Raw genomic sequence first — 17,679 nt, 5'->3', positions numbered from 1 at the left:
CTGCAAAACAATGAGGAGGTGAAAACGATGGGGGGAAAAAAGCATCACATTTTTTCTTTTGCAACTTGTTTCTGAAAAAGATTGATCATGTCTTAATTCACCTCTGAATACGTCGGGTTCTCGAACGGGGAGCTTGGCATTAATTTCCGTTTGAATAAGCTCCACTTTGACTCCTGTGAACGACCACAAGCAATCAGTTGACTTCACGCCTGAATCATTCAGTTTACATGGGGTTGTATGTGAATAGATACTTGACTCACAGGAACAGGTCTGGTGCTGACTGAAGACGTGTTCACGACGCCCACGCTCGGATCCACGTGATACGCCGGGTTCACAAAGTTGTTCTGCAGCTGCTCACCGCTCACATTAACTGTCACCTGTTCAAAAACACAAGAATGTTATGTCTGCTGCCAGGACAACTGCGGTAACAGGCTTAACATATATATGATCAAAATGTGTCACCAGGAAGGGCTCATCAAATAAGATTTAGGCTTTTATCAGGAGAAACATGCTCGTCCGTAAAGTCTTGAATTATCTTAAAATAAATAAAAACCTGCAATGATCCAAACTCACATAACAGTATTGGAGCCACAAACTTTTTTCTTCAGGACCAGAAACTTCTTTTACATTTCATGAACATATATGAATTTTAATATATGTATATATTGTTACAAATCGTTTATATTTTATGATATTGTCCACTTAATAGGGACACAGAATACTCAATTAACCAGAGTACACATATCTTCCGATTAAATGTCATAGTAACATATCCCCAAAGTCAATGAACTGTTTTCTTTCCAACCAGCAGGATTCTCTTCATTCACAACTGTATGTTTGAATGAACTCAGTTCATCCTATACTTCTGAGATGCCCTGTTGACATAAAGCCTCAATGTGTGACAGACATATTAAAAGATAAGATAACATTCATTAACGAGTACCTGTGTGGCATAAATGACAGCAGGATCTCCAGAAACCCCGGGGGCGGTGGCGTATAATGGGTTCTCAAATGTGATTGGCTGCCTCCCAGTGTCCACTGCAAAGTTATCCTCCTATGGGATATGATATTAATAACATCCATCTTTCAGTATATATTCAACCTCAAATGACACACTATGCAAATGTTAACTTTTCTGGACTAATGCTGAGACAAGCATGAATGCTAAAATAACAGTTGTTAATGAATCAAATAGAGAACGTGTTTGTTTTTAAGTGTAAAATGCTGATAACACACTTCAGTGACTGAGGAGAATATTAACTGCTAACAACGTTCCCTGCTGGACTCACCATCTGCATGGCCGTGTCAATGAATGACACTCCAATGTGTGACGGTCCGAGGTCGACGTTATCACCCGAGCGAAACGTCACCCCGTTCCCGGTGTCACTGGACTTCACCAGGCTACTGAGGCTGAACACAAACAAAAACAACTCCAATGAGCTTCAGTTTAGTTTCAGATCATTAAACATGCACTGATTGGAAAGGACAAGAGCTGAGATACCTGGGGAGTTTGGGCATGGAGGGCATGAAGGATCCCGTTCGCTTGTAGTTGATGAAAACTCCGACAGCCAACGCTCCGGTGATCAGGATGATAATGGCGGCCAGTAGAACAGCCACAGCTACACACATGGAGAGTGACAGATATTCAGTTGTGTGGTTATGGGACATTGTCACAACAAAATGCTAAATAATATTCTCTAATGATATTTTGCTGACTGGTCTGTTACCTTTCATGACTTCTAGAAGACCTGTTATTTTGCTGAAGGTAAACAGTCATCAATTTTCTTGGTTATTAATTCAACTTTAGTTATATTTTGTCCGGTTAACATCTCCATAATTTGCTGATTGAGGCAGTTTTCTAAGTTGTTTTGCTGCCCTGTTTAACCATTAGCTGTTGGATGAGAAAGAAGTTTGACTTCATCACCTTTGGCCTCGACCTGCTTCAGTAAAGCCAAGATGACACGACTGGTACTGAACAACAGGCCTCACATGACGGCCAGTACACGTGAGAGAACCCATTAACCTCATCACCTAAAAAGTCCTGCAAACTACTAAGCACTATGAGCTGATTCGTACATTTTGAGATACAAAAACATTGGTTTTAACAGAAGAAACCACATCAACCCGAGAGTGGCTTCTCTCCATTGGCTGCCTGTTTAATTTAGAATTCATTTTAAGCTTTGTGAAGCTCGGCTTTGTCAAACTACATAACAGAAATGTTGACCTCATATGAACCAGCATGAGCCTCAAGGGAGGATACTTTACAGACTTGCCTTTATGGGATGTCATCTTTTTATGTTTTCTTATTGCTTCAATTTCTTAATTATTTTATTCATGTGACTGGATTTTTATGATTGCCCCCAAGTTTCCCTGCTCAGTCAAATCACATTTTAAACCCCCTTGTTAAAGGTACCATATAAATAAAGTTAATATCATTCTCATTGTAGAATGATGGATAGTATTGGAAACACAGTACCTGTTCCTGCGGGAGCTCCTCGTGACTTCCCCATCTCACAGTAGCTGCCCAAGTAACCAGATGGACATCTAAACAATACAACCAGAATACATTTTGAATACTGGGAGATTTTACGTTGGGAAACTGCATTTTACACTATGTATGAAAAGGTTGATCATCAAGTATAACACACATTACTGAGAATGACTGATGGAGAATCATTCACTGGTATAAATGGAACCTGCATTCACACTCACTTGCACTTGGGCAGACCACCTTCATCGGTGTAGCAGGTTCCACCATTCATGCATCTACATGCAAGGGGCATTGGAACAGGAGCCTCAATGGCTGAAGGAGCAAAACGCCAGGTAGGCACGGGATGAATAAATAATAAAACGGCAAAACAACATCACAAACATCACAAGCTCACAGAAGCAACACAGGAGCAGCCAGGAGCAAACAGAGATTGAGAAATGTAAATGAATGCAAAATGATGACAACACGACAGCTACATGCAGCCGGGCTGTTGTTGTGGTTTACCTGCATCACATTCGTTGGAGTCGAACTCCACCTGAGAGGAGCCCTGTGGGCAGGCGCAGGTGTAGCCGCCAGGCCGGAGGAGACAGAGGTGGCTGCACACGTTCTTACAAGGGTTCAGCACTGAAGAGGACAGAGCACAGAAGAACAGAAGTACAACACTGTGAGGTGTGGTTTAATGAAAGAGAATGCATACTCTAAGATAAGCTTGGAGAGGGTTGATTATATATTTCATTACCCATCACCACTCCAATAAATCTTTTTCACTATGATTGTTTAGAAAATCTAAAATACATGAGCCGCTCTGCTCTTTGTTTCCACGATCCTTTTTAATCAACACATTTAATCCCAAGGAGTTGTTGGAATATTTGATGATGCACATTGTTACTTTTTTGAGTTTGGTTTCTTTCATTCATATAACTTGTTGTTTATTGTAGAATTTCAGTGTGTTTGTGATCAAGGATGCATCAAAAAATTGTAACTGATTTTGGGTTGAATAAAAAGACACAACTCCACTTGAGTCGCTCTGTGTTCTGACCTGAGCGGTTGTGTCGGTGCTCCTGGTAAATTCGGACTTGAGTCAGCCACGGGTTGATGGTTATAACTTTGACTTTGTTTCCTTTCCCAAACTTGTTGGTCCTCCACACTTCCCCTTTCTCCTTTGTCGTCCAGTACACGTGCCCTTCAAAGACGTCCAGACTGTAGGGATTTCCAATATCTAGAGCAGAGAAGACACAGGACTTTAAATCACATCACACTCAGTCTTTACTCAACTAACGTGTGATTTGAATAAAAAACAGTTCAGTGTCCACGCTGCCCTGTATCGCAGTGTTCTGACCTCCCGATATGATGATCTTTCTGTCTGTGCCGTCGTGACTCATGGACTCGATGATGTTCTCTTTGGAATCGCACCAGTAAATCCGGTTTCCATTCAGGTAATCCAGAGCCAGCCCAGTAGGCCAGCCCAGGTCCTCCTCCTTCACCAGCACAACTCTGTTCTGACCGTCCATCCACGCTGATTCTATTCTGGGTTTCCTGCCCCAGTCTGTCCAGTACATCATTCTGGCACACACAAAATTCACTAGTTCTTTCAAGACGTAAAATAAGATGCAACAACGTGTTTTTAATACTAAAACTCAACAGCCTCTTACCCGAGGGATGGATTGACAACAATAGCAGCAGGCTGGTCGAGGTCAGTGTGGATCAACCACTTCCTGTACCGCCCGTCCAGTTTGGCCACTTCAATCCGATTGGTGCCCGAATCTGTCCAGTATATGTGCCTGCAAATGGTCCAAAAGGAACCCAGTGAGCAGCTGAATGCAACTTAGAGTGGCCTTTATACAAGTGAATTCTCAACCCTGGTAAATTACCCTCCAACCCAGTCCACCGCGATGCCGTCGGGATTAGCGACGTATCTCAGGTTCAGATCCAGCTCTTTCACCGGGTTGTTGCCGTGATCGTTGAACGTGGTCATGTAGGCACGTTTGATGGAGCCGAACTGGGAGCCTCGACCCAGCACTGTCCAGTACACGATACCTGCAGCACATCCGGGGGGAATTACGGGTTATCCAAACTCTGAGATATTGCTGTTTGTGTATACACTTCTGAAAGCAGAAGATGAAATGGTCTAACACAGCATCATTCTTACTGAGGCTCTGTCCCTCGGGGTCCCACAGATAATCCAGGGCCTGGATGTGCTCAGCGTTGTCCACATAGTTTGAATACTCCTCAGACGTCAGGTTGAAACGACGGATGCGAACGTTGTCTGGCAGGAGCAGCACTGGTGGGTTCCCTGAGTAGAAGGTGAGATGGGATGAGAGTTGTTAGCAATTATGATCCAGACCTTTGGCTTTAATGAGATATAAAGGAGTATATGTGCAACTTCTGAGCTTGAAAGTTAAGCTCTTACCCTGGGCGGCACACTCTGTCCCGTGCGGCTCCCCGAACGATTGAAAGCCTTCAGCACAGAAGCACTCGTAGCTGCCCTTCGTGTTCTGACACTCCTGAGGACACGTCCCGTACACCTCACACTCGTTCACATCTTTTGGCATAAGCAGAGGAAATTAAAAAAGAGGAAAAAGAAATTAAGTTGTGATCTGACAGTGGGTAAATGGATTGAGTGCATGACTGACAAACTGATGGTGCGGTTTACCGTCACACGTGTGCTTCTCTGTCTCTCTGGGCTTGTAGCCGGACCTGCAGGAGCAGAGGAAGCCTCCCTCCGTCAGGTCGGTGCAGTTGTGTTCACAGATGTTGTCACTGCACATGTGCCCACTGCCTTGGTCTGACAACAGCAGATTAAAGAAAAAGACATGCTGAAAATTATGCTTCATGTACCTGTTTAGTACTTAAACCATGGAATCCTGTAGGTGGTACTGAATAACTTTATTTAACTACGTAAACTTCATCTTTCCAGAGATAAAGTGATTTAATAAGCCACAATAAATATAAATATTGGATTTTGTTAGCAATATGCTTATTTTTTAAAGTGTAACTTACGACAGCCAAGCTCATCTGACTGGTCTCCACAGTCGTCATAATCATCACAGGCATACTGCAGAGGGATGCATTGTCCATTACTGCATTTGTACTCATCGTCTGTGCAGGGGCCATGAGTGGGGGTTTGGCCTGGATGGAGAGAAACACATCAAGAGTGGCCATTGATTCATTGAATCAGGTTTTAGAAAAATAGAGTTTGAATTCCTTAGTTTGAGCAGATATATGCTAAACTAAGTGCAGTGTTACAACGAGCATCAAACTCACAGTTTTCCTGTTTCTCATCGGAGCCGTCGCCACAGTCGTCCACCGAGTTACACAGCTCGTGGCTGTAGATGCAGCGGTTGTTTTCACAGCGGAAACGGAACGGAGTCTCACACTGGATGTCCACTGCGGACGAACAGAAACAGCAGGTCTGAGAACAGCGACTTCACTAGATCAACAAATAGTGATTATTTGTCCAAATGCTGCTTTATGCGATTCTGGGTGTGTCTGCTTCACACAATGTGACATGCTGTGGATTCATGCGTGCCGCCCTTGTGTTTGTGTTGACTCACAGCAGAGGTGTAGCTCCTCATCCGAATTGTCTCCACAGTCGTTGTCTCCATCACATTTCCACTGAGGCTGGACACACACGTGGTTCTTGCACTCAAACAGGAACGGGGGGCAGTATGTGCCATTGGGATAGCGCGTCGCTGAAAGTAAGAGCCATTCGGTCAAATTCAAATTGTGACTTATTGACATGAAAATCAGCAAGGCCATTAAGTAAAATGCTGTACGTGAGGATTATTAAAAATACACGTTTGAAAACCAGTAGATGTGGGACACTCACGGCATGACATCTCATCAGTATAGTCCAGACAGTCTGCGTTTCCATCACATTTGAAACGCTCAGCGATACAGTGTCCGCTGCCACACTGGAAGTATCCGGGATGACACGTCCGCAGCTCTGCAACCGAGATGAACCGGCACCAAACACAACATTACTTCAGATAAGAGTGAACTCACACAAGAGGGAAGCACTAGATTTGTCTTTGTAATTACAATAAAGATCCGTTTAAGTTGAACTCTAAACCTTGTTTAAACGTCTCACTGCATTCCCAGAATTGTGAAATACTCTATTTCCTGTATATCATCTAAATCAACCCTTCTGCCCTGCACACCGCCAGCTCTCTATGGAGGAAATCCTTCCAGCTGAACAGGCGTGAATAAACTATTTGAATAAACGACTCTCTGGTGGTCCCGTCTGTCTGCGCTATCCTTCAAATCTTTGGAGTTTTATTGCTTCTTTGTTTAGTGCCGCTCTCTGTTACTGACAAACAGCCAGGCCCCCCCGAACCAAAACAAAGACCCTCCACTCACCACAGTCCCTTTCATCCGAGTTGTCCTCACAGTCGTTGTCATGGTCACAGACCCAACGGTCGGGAATGCAGCGCAGATTATCGCAACGAAACTCACTCTCTGTGCACACGCGTGGAGCTGAGGGGGAAACATGAAAACAGAAAACTCAGCATAGAACCGAGAGAAATGTAGAACTTCATCATATTGATGTAAGAACCCATGTTCAAAACAAACTAGAATGCCACTCAGTAGAGTTCAAACCGGCTCCAAGGCCCAACAGGGCCCTCACAAAACCACGTTTAAATTAATAGATCTGGATTTTTATTTGGATCTGCACAAAAAAAAAATATCAAGAAAGGGAAGATAGAATTCCTGGTTCCGCCCCCTTGAATGGATGAGCACCAACATGTATGGACTCTTCCTTGAGACATACCCCACCCCCCAAATTGTTTTCATGGAAATCAGTTGAGTTGTTTTTTGCGTAATCCTGCTCACTAACAAACAAACAAACAAACACAGAGGAAAACATAACCCACTTGGAGTAGGTAACTAATCAGGCAATCAACGCTAAAGACTAAAGTTTCATTGTATTTCTCAAACTTCTAAAAATACATTAAGAATGACAGATTTTATTTTCTTTCCTTAATTTGACATAGCGCACTCACACTTATCCAAAAGCAGCGTGTGCAGCCGTTACTCTGCAGTGAGCTCATCACAAGAGATCAACTCTCATGGTTTCACCAGCGCAGCAACAAGGGGAGCGGCACCTCTGTGATTTCACCCTCGTCCCGGCTTGGCCTACGTTACTCTTATTAACTGGCATGTGCGCCAACGTGTTTAAATTCTCCAGGGCAAAGGGTGACACACTCCCTCACCCTCTGCCTGACACGCTGGAGACAGCCTGTTTCTCTAGCAGCTGATAAGACCTCCTCTCTCAGCACTCTGCTGTCGGCAGCAGTGTCGAGCCTCTTACTAAACCGTATCCGATGAAATGATAGCAGGGCTATTCTTTGTCATCAACTCTCCCTTTTCATTTTGACCCTTTATTGAAACTGAGCAGTAATCCCATAATAAACCTGACAATGTACAATCTACCAAACAATGTACACTGATTTTCACTGTTCACACTCTTGTAATTCACTCTTGAATGCTACACTTCTGCCAGTGAGGATAAACAGCACTCACTGCAGCTGCGTTCATCTGAATTGTCCCCGCAGTCGTCATCCCCATCACACGTCCATCTCACTGGGATGCAGCGGTTGTTGCCACAGCGGAAGTCTCCGTTAGGATCACAGGTCAGTTCATCTGGGGAAGGAGAAGGCACACGAATGAAGACGCTCTCCTACAACATAATGCACATCGAAATAAAGAAACTTGACCGAGAGAATATGAAGAACAGGGCTTTTTAACTTCTAACCTTATGTGGAATGACTGAGCATGTGACCTTGGCTTTCTTTTTCTTTAGGTACATGAGACTTGTATCTATGGACTTCTAGAAACTAATACTGTACTGTTGGACCACAACGACACAGTTTACTTAGTTTACAATGATCCTATAAGAAGAAATGTATTAAAACTTCTAAGAAAAGGCCTATGTTGACAAGTTTGCGCTAATTAGACACTAATGAACTGACATAAGACACAATAAACAAAGACTTAAAAAAAACAAGAATCGCCAAACAGTCTCCATATGAATCCAAAAAAATGCTTAATCTAGTAATGTTAAAGAAAGTGAAAACTAAATCCTTGATCCTGATCTAAATCTGCAATGGAATTTAAAGAGTTCTTCTCTGACCAGTACCATATCCCCCAATGTTGTGGTTATCTTACCAGTAGTTTCTTGGTAGTGGTAAAACAATTTATAGAAGAAGATATAAGCCACCTTGGATTAAGGTTTGAATCCTTATGTAGAGAATTTTATGTGTTCAGTATTTTCTTCAAATTATTAATAAAGTCACAATGTTCAGTTGATGTTGTGATGTTTGTGACTTGTTGTTGTTTGTGGAGCTGTTGAACTTTATTGGGTGAGAGGTGTTTCTAATATCTAAACTACCCTCATCGCATATAGATGATCAAAATATAATAAATGCCTCTTAGTGTAACACAAGACAACTCAACAGCCTCCAAATAATCATAAATAATGTTTACAACTAAACATTATAAGTTCTATGAAGGTAAGAATTGTTGCAGAAGATAATACATATTGTGCAATACAATACTTTTTACTATTTCAAACGTGTTTATACTCAAACTATTCACTACATCATTAATTTATATAAAGTATAATCACTATTTTCTATTATGTCTGAGATGAGAAAAAGCGAGAAGCTGCAGCAGATAAACGTATCAATTAGAGCAATCACTTCACATTACGACAGGACATTTTTAGATTTTTATGCAATAATGAAAATTTCAGTTTGAAATGAAAGGCATCTCGTTTTATTTAATTAAAGCGCACTAGTGATGAAGGGAGGAGAGCAGCATGCCTGAGACAGATGGGTGACCTCTCTCCAAGCCAGTATGTGTCTGTGGAGGATAAGACTCCAGGAGATGAGAAGCACAGAAGGGAGAGGAGTGGAGGAGAGCTGCTCTGAGCTGTCTCTACCACACGGTGCTGGGGGTCAAAGATAGCGCAAAGTTAGCTAGTCCTGCCCTGCTTGCCCTCCACCTGGCCCGTCTGCTACATTCTTACAGGAAGATTAGCGCGGATCTCCCCTCCTGCGCGGGCATGGCACTAATGGAGTGGGAGCCTCTGATAAGAGACGGGAGGGCCGCGGTGAGTGTGTTTGGATTGTAGCAAATTACAAAGAGGCTTGTGTGAACCCTGCCCCCACGCAAGGACAGAGCAGCAACACACATGTACGCGCACGTACGTGGATCCCTTCCACCGGACAGCTCATAAATCCGTGGCGCTCTCGGGGAGTGGCGAGCTGCGGGGGAGGACGAGTGGTGAGACCCTCTCCATCAGCAATCTCCCACTACCTCACTGTGTAGCGTTCCACAGGAGGCCGAGGAGTTGGCTAATTGCCCCTTCGCTCACTGCTTGAAATCATACTCCTGTTTCTAAGGTGTCACTTTTTTTAATCCGCTCCAAAATCAACCTTACCATCGTAAAAACACCAAATGGGACCGCATCCACTCAAACATGAGCACCAATAGTGGCATAATGATAAAAAAACATGAAATAAGAAGTCACTTCAAACTTCAAGCCACTTCCACAATGTGAGCAGGAGTTCGGTTCGGTCACGGACTCACCACAGCCCTGCTCATCGCTGTTGTCTCTGCAGTCGTTGTGGCCGTTGCAAACAGACCACAGGGGCACACAGCGGTAGTTGGTCTGGCAGTCAAACTCTGTGTGGTTGTCACATCGGTAGGTCGGACCCACTGTGGAGAAAACAGACGATTAATGAAGGTATAGAATATCAAAATCCTTTGAGTTTCATACTTTCATATGTGGGTAAATGTCTATAGCTGCAGCTGATTCAAGGTGCTTCCTTATCTGGATTAAAAGTATGACTCTAAAATGACTTCTTTAAGATATCAGGACATACATCACATCGAAATGTGAGTCCTTTTGGGATAACAGTTAAAGAGAGAGAACGTGAATATTACTCACTGCACTCGTCTAGTGGTTCGTCAGAGTTGTCCCCACAGTCGTCATCAACATCACATTTCCAGTTCTGGGGGATACAGCGTCCGTTGCGGCACTTGAACTGTCCGGGGCGACAGGTCCTGGCGGAGCAGTGGGCGGGGTCCTCGTCCGATTGGTCGCCACAGTCATCCTCTCCGTCACACTGCCACGACTCGGGGACACATCGCTTATTTGCACATTGCCACTGGTGGGATTCACACTGGTGCGTCGCTAAAGGGAAGACATATTCACACAGAAACGGGGGAAATTACAAAAACTGCAAGTAGAACAGTAAAAGCAAACATGCAATAACACTAATGTTTACAAGAACACAACCTACCACACAGGATAGGGTCTTCGTCTGAGCCATCATGACAGTCCTGGTTGCTGTTGCAGAGGAAGTGAGGACTCGTGCAGTTTCCGTCGTTACACTGAAACTGTCCGAGCCTGCAGTGGCGAGGTGGACAGGTAGGGGGCTCATCAGAGCCGTCTCTGCAGTCGCTCTGACCATCACACTTCCACCAGATAGGAATACAACTGTTAGCCCAGAGGTCAGGATAAAAAAGAGAGATTTAGATCATGTTAAAAATGTGTTGAATTATATAGAGCAGAGCATGTTACATGAATTTATTATATAAAACAATCACAAAACATTGTTTATAGTGGATCATGTTTGCCACAAAAAAGGAAGATTTTTCTGGAATATCTGATGGACGTTACAGCACAAACAGCAGGTGGCGCAGTTTTTCCAATTCGACGAGAGAAAACAAGGACATTATCAAGTTAACAGCTTATGTTACCGGAATTATCTTTTTGTTCTCAGTTAATGAAAAGATCAAGAAGTGTTGACAGCAGCCATATGAGTAATGTGTGCTTACTTTGGAATGATGAGACAAGCAAAACCACCATCATGTGAGCCATCACTCTTCACAACCATAGTCAAACTTTCTTTGTTCTAGGTTTTCTATGTTTTTTTAAACGCTACATATCACATGATTAAGATAACAAGAAATCTTAACAAACCGTTCGTTGTTAGCACATCTGTACTGGGTGCTGGTGCACATGGGAAGGCATCGGGTCAGGCCGCCGATCTGGACGGTCATGAAATGATCGGGGCATTCGCAAGCGTGTTCTAGTCCTCCGTGACGGATCAGGCACAGGTGAGAGCAGCCGCCATTGTTCACCGCACAGGGATTGTTTACTGTCAGGGGGAGAGAAATCTCAGTTCAGCACCACAGGGAAAATACAGGGCAGGTATTGTTCAGATTGTTAGTAAAAACCTGTGTAGATAAATAGAGGATGTATCAAGATGATGAACAGCTTTAACTACCGATGACATAAAAGTCTATTGTAAATAAAGTACTCACCGATGGGCTGTCTGTAGGGATGGTATACGTGAATGTCAAACGGCCTGTGTGTAGTGTTCACCAGGGCCTCCCGACCCGAGCCGTCGTACTTGTTGCCTTTCTCCACCGTGCGCAGGTTCCAGTCCGTCCAGTAGACATAGTCCTCGAACACGGTCAGGGCGAACGGATGAGGCAGATCTCCATCGTACACTGTGTGTCTGTGTTTACCGTCCAAGTCTGAGAACCTGAGGGGGACAAAAAGGTCAAGGGTCACAGGTCTCGCTGCGCTGCAGGATGAAAGAGTGTGACCACTTCCTGACAAACGCACTTACTCGATGTAATTGAGATGAGCGTCGGACCAGTAGAGCTTGTCGTTGGTGTAGTCGATGGTGATGCCGTTGGGCCACTCGATCTTGGTGGTAATGATGGCTGCTTTGTTGAGTCCATCCATCCCAACACGGCCTATAAACGCTTTGTCTCCCCAGTCTGTCCAGTACACGTATCTAGCAGCAACCCAAGAAAATTACTTTAGATCATATCTCTACATACAACATATGTGAATATAGAATCTTTCCTTATAACTAAATATTGCAAATGAAATCATCTTAATAGGAATAACGCTTTAGTTCACAGCTACTTTGTAACCTGTATATAATTATTGTTAAAATACTGTCGGTACATTTTTCAGTTGCTACATTGCAAGATAATTATCATCTGGCAATTTACTAGCGTGACCTAAAAATACTTGGTCCTACTCAGTCCACATCAGGTCAGCAAGACACGGAAAAATGCGGAAAGGACAAAAAAAGAATTCCAACAAATATGAGGCATGTCATTCCAATAATAGTTGATTCAATAATATGGGAGTTTTTGTTTTTCAAGGAAATACCTCAGGAAATTAAATGCTCCTCGGAAACTTACAAAATCTTAACCAAAACAAGGGTCTTTGGACTGTTTTTAGTAAATTAGCAACAAATAATATGTATCATAATTACATCCAATAAACATTTGTGGTGATCATCAAAAATCAAGACCTTAACATAAAGTGTTAAAAATACACATTATGTCAGAAAAGTCAGAATAAGGTCAGATTCTGGCAAAAAATGTACCTATGATATAACCTTTATTGCTAAATGTCAACCAATATATTACCAATTAATATATTGTGATAAGAGCATGTGGGCAAGTACAGCAGCCAAACCAAGCCAGTATATTATTCACTGAGATTTGATTCCTACTCACCCATACTTTGGATGCAACACAATGGCTCTGGGGTTCTCGAAGCAGTAGGTGTTATTGTCATCGACACAGTGTTCAGCAAGCTTCTTCACAAATCTCCCGTCCAGTTCTGACACTTTGAGACAATCCAAGAAGCTGTCCACCCAGTAGAGTTTCCTCGCCACCCAGTCGACCGCGAGGCCCTCCCCGTGTAGAACCCCATTGACCACCACCTCTCTGTTGCTGCCGTTGAAGGACATCCTCTCTATGACTCGGCGGCTCACGTCAATCCAATAGAGGCGCTTGTCCACGCGATCAAAGTCTAGCGCCACCACACTGGTCAGGCCCTGCAGGATCAGAGAGTAGGCCTGCCCGTCTGTGGACAGGTTCCTCAGGTAATAGCGGTTGCTGAAGATGAGGTAAGGGGAGATCTTGCTGTTCTGGCGGCAGCTGTGGCCGTCGGGCTCTCGCAGGAACCCCGGGGCGCACTTACACACGTATGAGCCCACGGTGTTCTCGCACACCTGGCTGCACACACCCGGTGTCTCCTCGCACTCGTTTACATCGTCACACGTTTTGCCGTCGGACATGAGGTGGTGGCCCGGCCGGCAGGTGCAGATGAAGCTGGTGGGCGTGTCGGTGCAATTGTGGTCGCAGTGATGGATGGATGGGTCGGTGCATTCATTGATACCTTCAGTGAGAGAAGAGCCACACAGTCACTAATGGTTATTAGCAGAGACAAAACGTTTCAGTCCAATATTCAAGAAGATAAAGAAGTTATAAGGAAATTCATATTATTTGTCTTCTTTTAATCATTTAACGATATCTTCTTCTTTTTTTTCTATTCCTATGATAATAATATTTTATTTCAATTTATAAAATGACTCATTATTCTTACTTTAACTTTACATATTACATCTACAATCATCATAATCACAATCATAGTATATAATTGATTCTATTTCTAGATCTGTGTAGTAAAAATTTGATTTTTATTTGTACAGTACAAATGACTTAAAAACTATTAACCAGTACAATTCTCAAATTTTTTATTTTCCATCACATATATTTGGATATGTAGTCTTGTCCTTTCTCATACCACTTCCATCACTTCTTTGACATTTCCTCTAGAGGGAGCGTGCACCAGCTGAACAAAACCCAACTGCAGACGAAGATACCGAAAGAGTAAAAGTATATTTACTCACCGCATCCTTTCTCGTCACTGTTGTCAGAGCAGTCGTCATTCCTGTCGCACATCTGGCTCAGCGGGACGCAGTGGCCATTATCACATCTGAACTCTGCAGGAGGACAGGTCGGCGCCGGCGTGTGGCACATGTGCTCCAGCTCGTCAGACTCGTCGCCGCAGTCGTTGTCCCCGTCGCAGACGAAGTCGTGGGACACGCAGCGGCCGTTGTGGCAGGTGAACTGGTGCTGCTGGCAGGGCTGGTAGGTGCAGCTCTGCTCGTCGCTGCTGTCTCCACAGTCATTTCGCCGATCACACCTGAGTTGAGAAATAAAACAGGCCAGACAAAAATAAGTCTTCAAGTTTTCAGAAACAAATGCGACAGATTTCATGATTTCGTTATTTTGTAATGTTTGCTTTTTTCTAACCTGTAGGAACTTCGTATGCAGAGGCCATTGTTACAGGTGAACTCGTTGATGCCACAGGATCTGCGTGAGCAGTTTTGATGCTCATCTGATCCATCCGCACAGTCTGCGTCTCCGTCACACAACCAGTCACGGGGGATGCATTTGCGCTGAGGAGGTTGGTTGTTCACACAGGTGAACTCTGAACTTGAACATGTGCGATTGGCTGAAAAAAAGAATAAACAAACAAAATCAGGAACGGGAATGAAGGATAACATCTGACCAAATGTCAACTTGCATTTTTGGAGAGCCAAACATTCCAATCTGTATTTTATAACGTCCAGCCATGACCTCAACTTTTTTATCCACCTAGAGCGATTGATCTGCATTGTTTGGAGAAGGTTTCCTACAGGGGCTCAGGCCGTGCTGAACACTTTAGCTTCAGGCATCTTATTGTTAGAGCACACACTGGTGAGACATGAGAGTCCTGATCCTCCCTGAGCCAGGAAGCCAGAGAAAGGCACAAAAGTAATGAGTGAGGCAGGAGAAATCAGGAATGTCAGCTTCTTCGGCTGGAGACCTTCTACAGGAAACCAAAGATGCTGGATGCTGACTGCCAGCGATTCCCCCATAACACTTCCCCAGGGGTGGGCATCCTAATCCAGCCATCCAGTCCTGAGTAACGACAGGATGAAGGAGGCAGGAGGTGGAGCAAAGTGGAGAAGTGGTAGGAATAGAGCGGAGGAGATGAAGAACTGGGGAAGATCCAGAAGAGAAAATGAGAGAGGAAAAAGAAAGTTAAGGATGCATACCACAGTTATGTCTCTCGTCTTCATCGCTCATGTCCCCACAGTCATTGTCCCCGTCACAGATCCAGGATGAAGCGATGCACCTGCCATCATCACAGCGGAACTGGTCTGTGTTGCAGGTTCTGACCGATGTGACTGCAGAGATAAAAATCATAGGACATTAAACTGGGCATAGTGCAGGAAAACAAATACAGCGCTGTGACTCTATAGTGTATGTGAACTGATTTATATCCGATATAAATGTTTATCCTTTGCTGTTACTTTTTGTAGTTACTAATTACCTCGAGTACTCCCCCCGCCACAAGACTGCCTTTCAAAATAGTCATTGCAGCTCTACATTCCCATGCATGGTGAGCTATCTAAACAAAAGCCAAAGTGAGGCTCTGTAACCCCTGGTGGACAAAGGGAGGGGGAGGTGGTGTTTGTCAGAGGACACTGAGGGGCGTCACCACGGAGGAATGCCGCACACAATAGGAGGCCTGGCTGACCACATCGTCAACAAAGAAATACACCAGCGACTCGCACCCTCCGCCACATCACTCACAGCGCTCTCTCACACCAGCACACAAACGAAGATTGGCGGACGGACACCGACACACAATGCCCAAGCAGCTGATAGTGGGGCAGGGGCAGACACACAAAAGCACACAGGCCCCGTTTTGAGGCTGAGACGAGTCTTGTGACACTCACTGCAGGAGAGGGGCTCATCAGAGCCGTCAGAACAGTCCGCCCCTCCGTCACATTGCCAGTGGGCGGGGATGCAGCGGCCGCTGGAGCAACGGAACTCGCTCTGGGAACATGTGGATGTTGCTGCATAGAGAATAAAAAGGCATTAAGTCACTTAAAGGACAAAGACTGATCTGTTCTTCGCTCTTTTATATCCTGTTTTACACAGATTGAGTGGATTTGGAAATTTGCAACCCATCATAGTCTAATTTATAGTTATAGAACACTTTGGATAAATTAACACACTCTTTTCATTTTTACTTAAATTATTTTTCTGTAAAATCCTTTTGTAGAGGCGCTCTTCTAATCGTAAAGGGTTGTTTGATCAATCCTATTTCCGTGAACCTACATGGCTTTGTATAAAATCACTTTGTGCACTGTTGATTGTTTTCTGCCATCTTCTTTAAGTGCTACTTCCAATATCCATGACAGGGGTGGGGAATGACCCAGAGAAGAACTCATTTAAGATTTGTCAGGATCCAGATCAGGGGGATGAGGAATTTGTTTTCACGTTATTAAACATTGCGAGATAAAGTGTTTATCAACATTTTTGTCGATTTCTCAAAGAATAATTAATCGATATTTATGAAAAATCTAGATCTAGTGACATTTTAAGGTTTCATAAGGAGAATGATGGACCTTGGTGGAGTTTCTACTCTACTGAATTCGATTTTTCTTACACCAATCCTTTTTTAGTTGAAAATAGTTTTCAGGCTATAATTAAATTAAAAGAACAAATGGAAAAATCATCAACAGAAACCCCCAAAAAGTTGTTCTTCTCCTATGAGCAGTAACTGAACTCACCACAATGTGTAGGGCTCTCGTCACTCATGTCCCCACAGTCATTGTCTCCGTCACACAGGTATGATCGTGGGATGCAGATGTTGGTAGACTGACATTTTGTGTGTTCTGGTTGGCAGGTTCTCTCCGCTAAGATAATAATAAATTAGCACAAATTTACAAAATTTACTGACTAATTGCACAGAAAAGTACCTGTGTTTAATTCATGTGACCAAATCCAGATACTCACGGCAGTTTTGTTCATCAGAGGTTCCGTTGTCGTAGCAGTTGTTGAGGCCGTTGCAGACATAGTCCTTTGCGATGCAGCGGCCATTGTTGCAGGCGAACTCGGTGTTGGGGTCACAAGGTCGGAACAGACAGCCCACTTCGTCGCTGTTGTCCCCGCAGTCGTCATAGTGGTCACAGCGGTAGTGGTAGGGCACGCAGCGCCCATTACCACAGCTTAACACAGTGGGCTCACATGTGTGGAAGGCTGCCAATCAGAATCAAGGACAGGTCAGAGCTCGAGGTCAGGGGTAAGAGGGGTGATACACACACAGACACACATCTGCTCATTTTACCTGACAATGCAATAAAAGACGACAGCAACTGTGGGACTGCATGCAAAGATATAAGCAGATTGATTCAGGTGTTAGTGTTGATTTGTGTTATCATTTAGGTAGAGGGAGCGTGTGAAAGGAACATTAATCATCAAAGTGAAAGCATACACACCAACATAGTTGAACTGAGGTT

At 43.9% G+C, this 17,679-nt stretch overlaps 1 protein-coding gene across 1 annotated transcript in view; it reads right to left on the bottom strand.

Annotated features, from left to right (window-relative positions):
- The window catches only part of lrp2a (low density lipoprotein receptor-related protein 2a), a 46,368-nt gene that overhangs the window by 1,352 nt on the left and 27,337 nt on the right, over positions 1-17,679 (bottom strand). The window contains exons 44-77 of the mRNA XM_053439534.1: positions 17,177-17,419; positions 16,951-17,076; positions 16,111-16,230; positions 15,424-15,555; positions 14,636-14,837; positions 14,230-14,525; positions 13,049-13,715; positions 12,139-12,309; positions 11,828-12,051; positions 11,484-11,661; positions 10,801-10,997; positions 10,446-10,691; positions 10,085-10,213; positions 8,015-8,134; positions 6,851-6,967; positions 6,321-6,437; positions 6,046-6,183; positions 5,756-5,878; positions 5,492-5,620; positions 5,145-5,276; positions 4,902-5,033; positions 4,641-4,784; positions 4,363-4,528; positions 4,144-4,272; positions 3,831-4,054; positions 3,531-3,710; positions 2,996-3,115; positions 2,713-2,803; positions 2,477-2,544; positions 1,502-1,619; positions 1,290-1,410; positions 944-1,054; positions 261-377; positions 102-173 (exon numbers count right to left, since the gene is read on the bottom strand). Coding sequence (XP_053295509.1) covers positions 102-173; positions 261-377; positions 944-1,054; positions 1,290-1,410; positions 1,502-1,619; positions 2,477-2,544; positions 2,713-2,803; positions 2,996-3,115; positions 3,531-3,710; positions 3,831-4,054; positions 4,144-4,272; positions 4,363-4,528; positions 4,641-4,784; positions 4,902-5,033; positions 5,145-5,276; positions 5,492-5,620; positions 5,756-5,878; positions 6,046-6,183; positions 6,321-6,437; positions 6,851-6,967; positions 8,015-8,134; positions 10,085-10,213; positions 10,446-10,691; positions 10,801-10,997; positions 11,484-11,661; positions 11,828-12,051; positions 12,139-12,309; positions 13,049-13,715; positions 14,230-14,525; positions 14,636-14,837; positions 15,424-15,555; positions 16,111-16,230; positions 16,951-17,076; positions 17,177-17,419 — 5,600 coding nt within the window. The remainder of the gene's footprint in view (positions 1-101; positions 174-260; positions 378-943; positions 1,055-1,289; positions 1,411-1,501; positions 1,620-2,476; positions 2,545-2,712; positions 2,804-2,995; positions 3,116-3,530; positions 3,711-3,830; positions 4,055-4,143; positions 4,273-4,362; positions 4,529-4,640; positions 4,785-4,901; positions 5,034-5,144; positions 5,277-5,491; positions 5,621-5,755; positions 5,879-6,045; positions 6,184-6,320; positions 6,438-6,850; positions 6,968-8,014; positions 8,135-10,084; positions 10,214-10,445; positions 10,692-10,800; positions 10,998-11,483; positions 11,662-11,827; positions 12,052-12,138; positions 12,310-13,048; positions 13,716-14,229; positions 14,526-14,635; positions 14,838-15,423; positions 15,556-16,110; positions 16,231-16,950; positions 17,077-17,176; positions 17,420-17,679) is intronic.

This window comes from Pleuronectes platessa, chromosome 14 (assembly GCF_947347685.1).
Source record: "Pleuronectes platessa chromosome 14, fPlePla1.1, whole genome shotgun sequence".
In the NCBI taxonomy this organism is placed as follows: Eukaryota; Metazoa; Chordata; class Actinopteri; order Pleuronectiformes; family Pleuronectidae; genus Pleuronectes; species Pleuronectes platessa.
The sequence above is the reverse complement of the archived record's forward strand: the minus strand, read 5'-3'. Positions and strand labels throughout refer to the sequence as shown.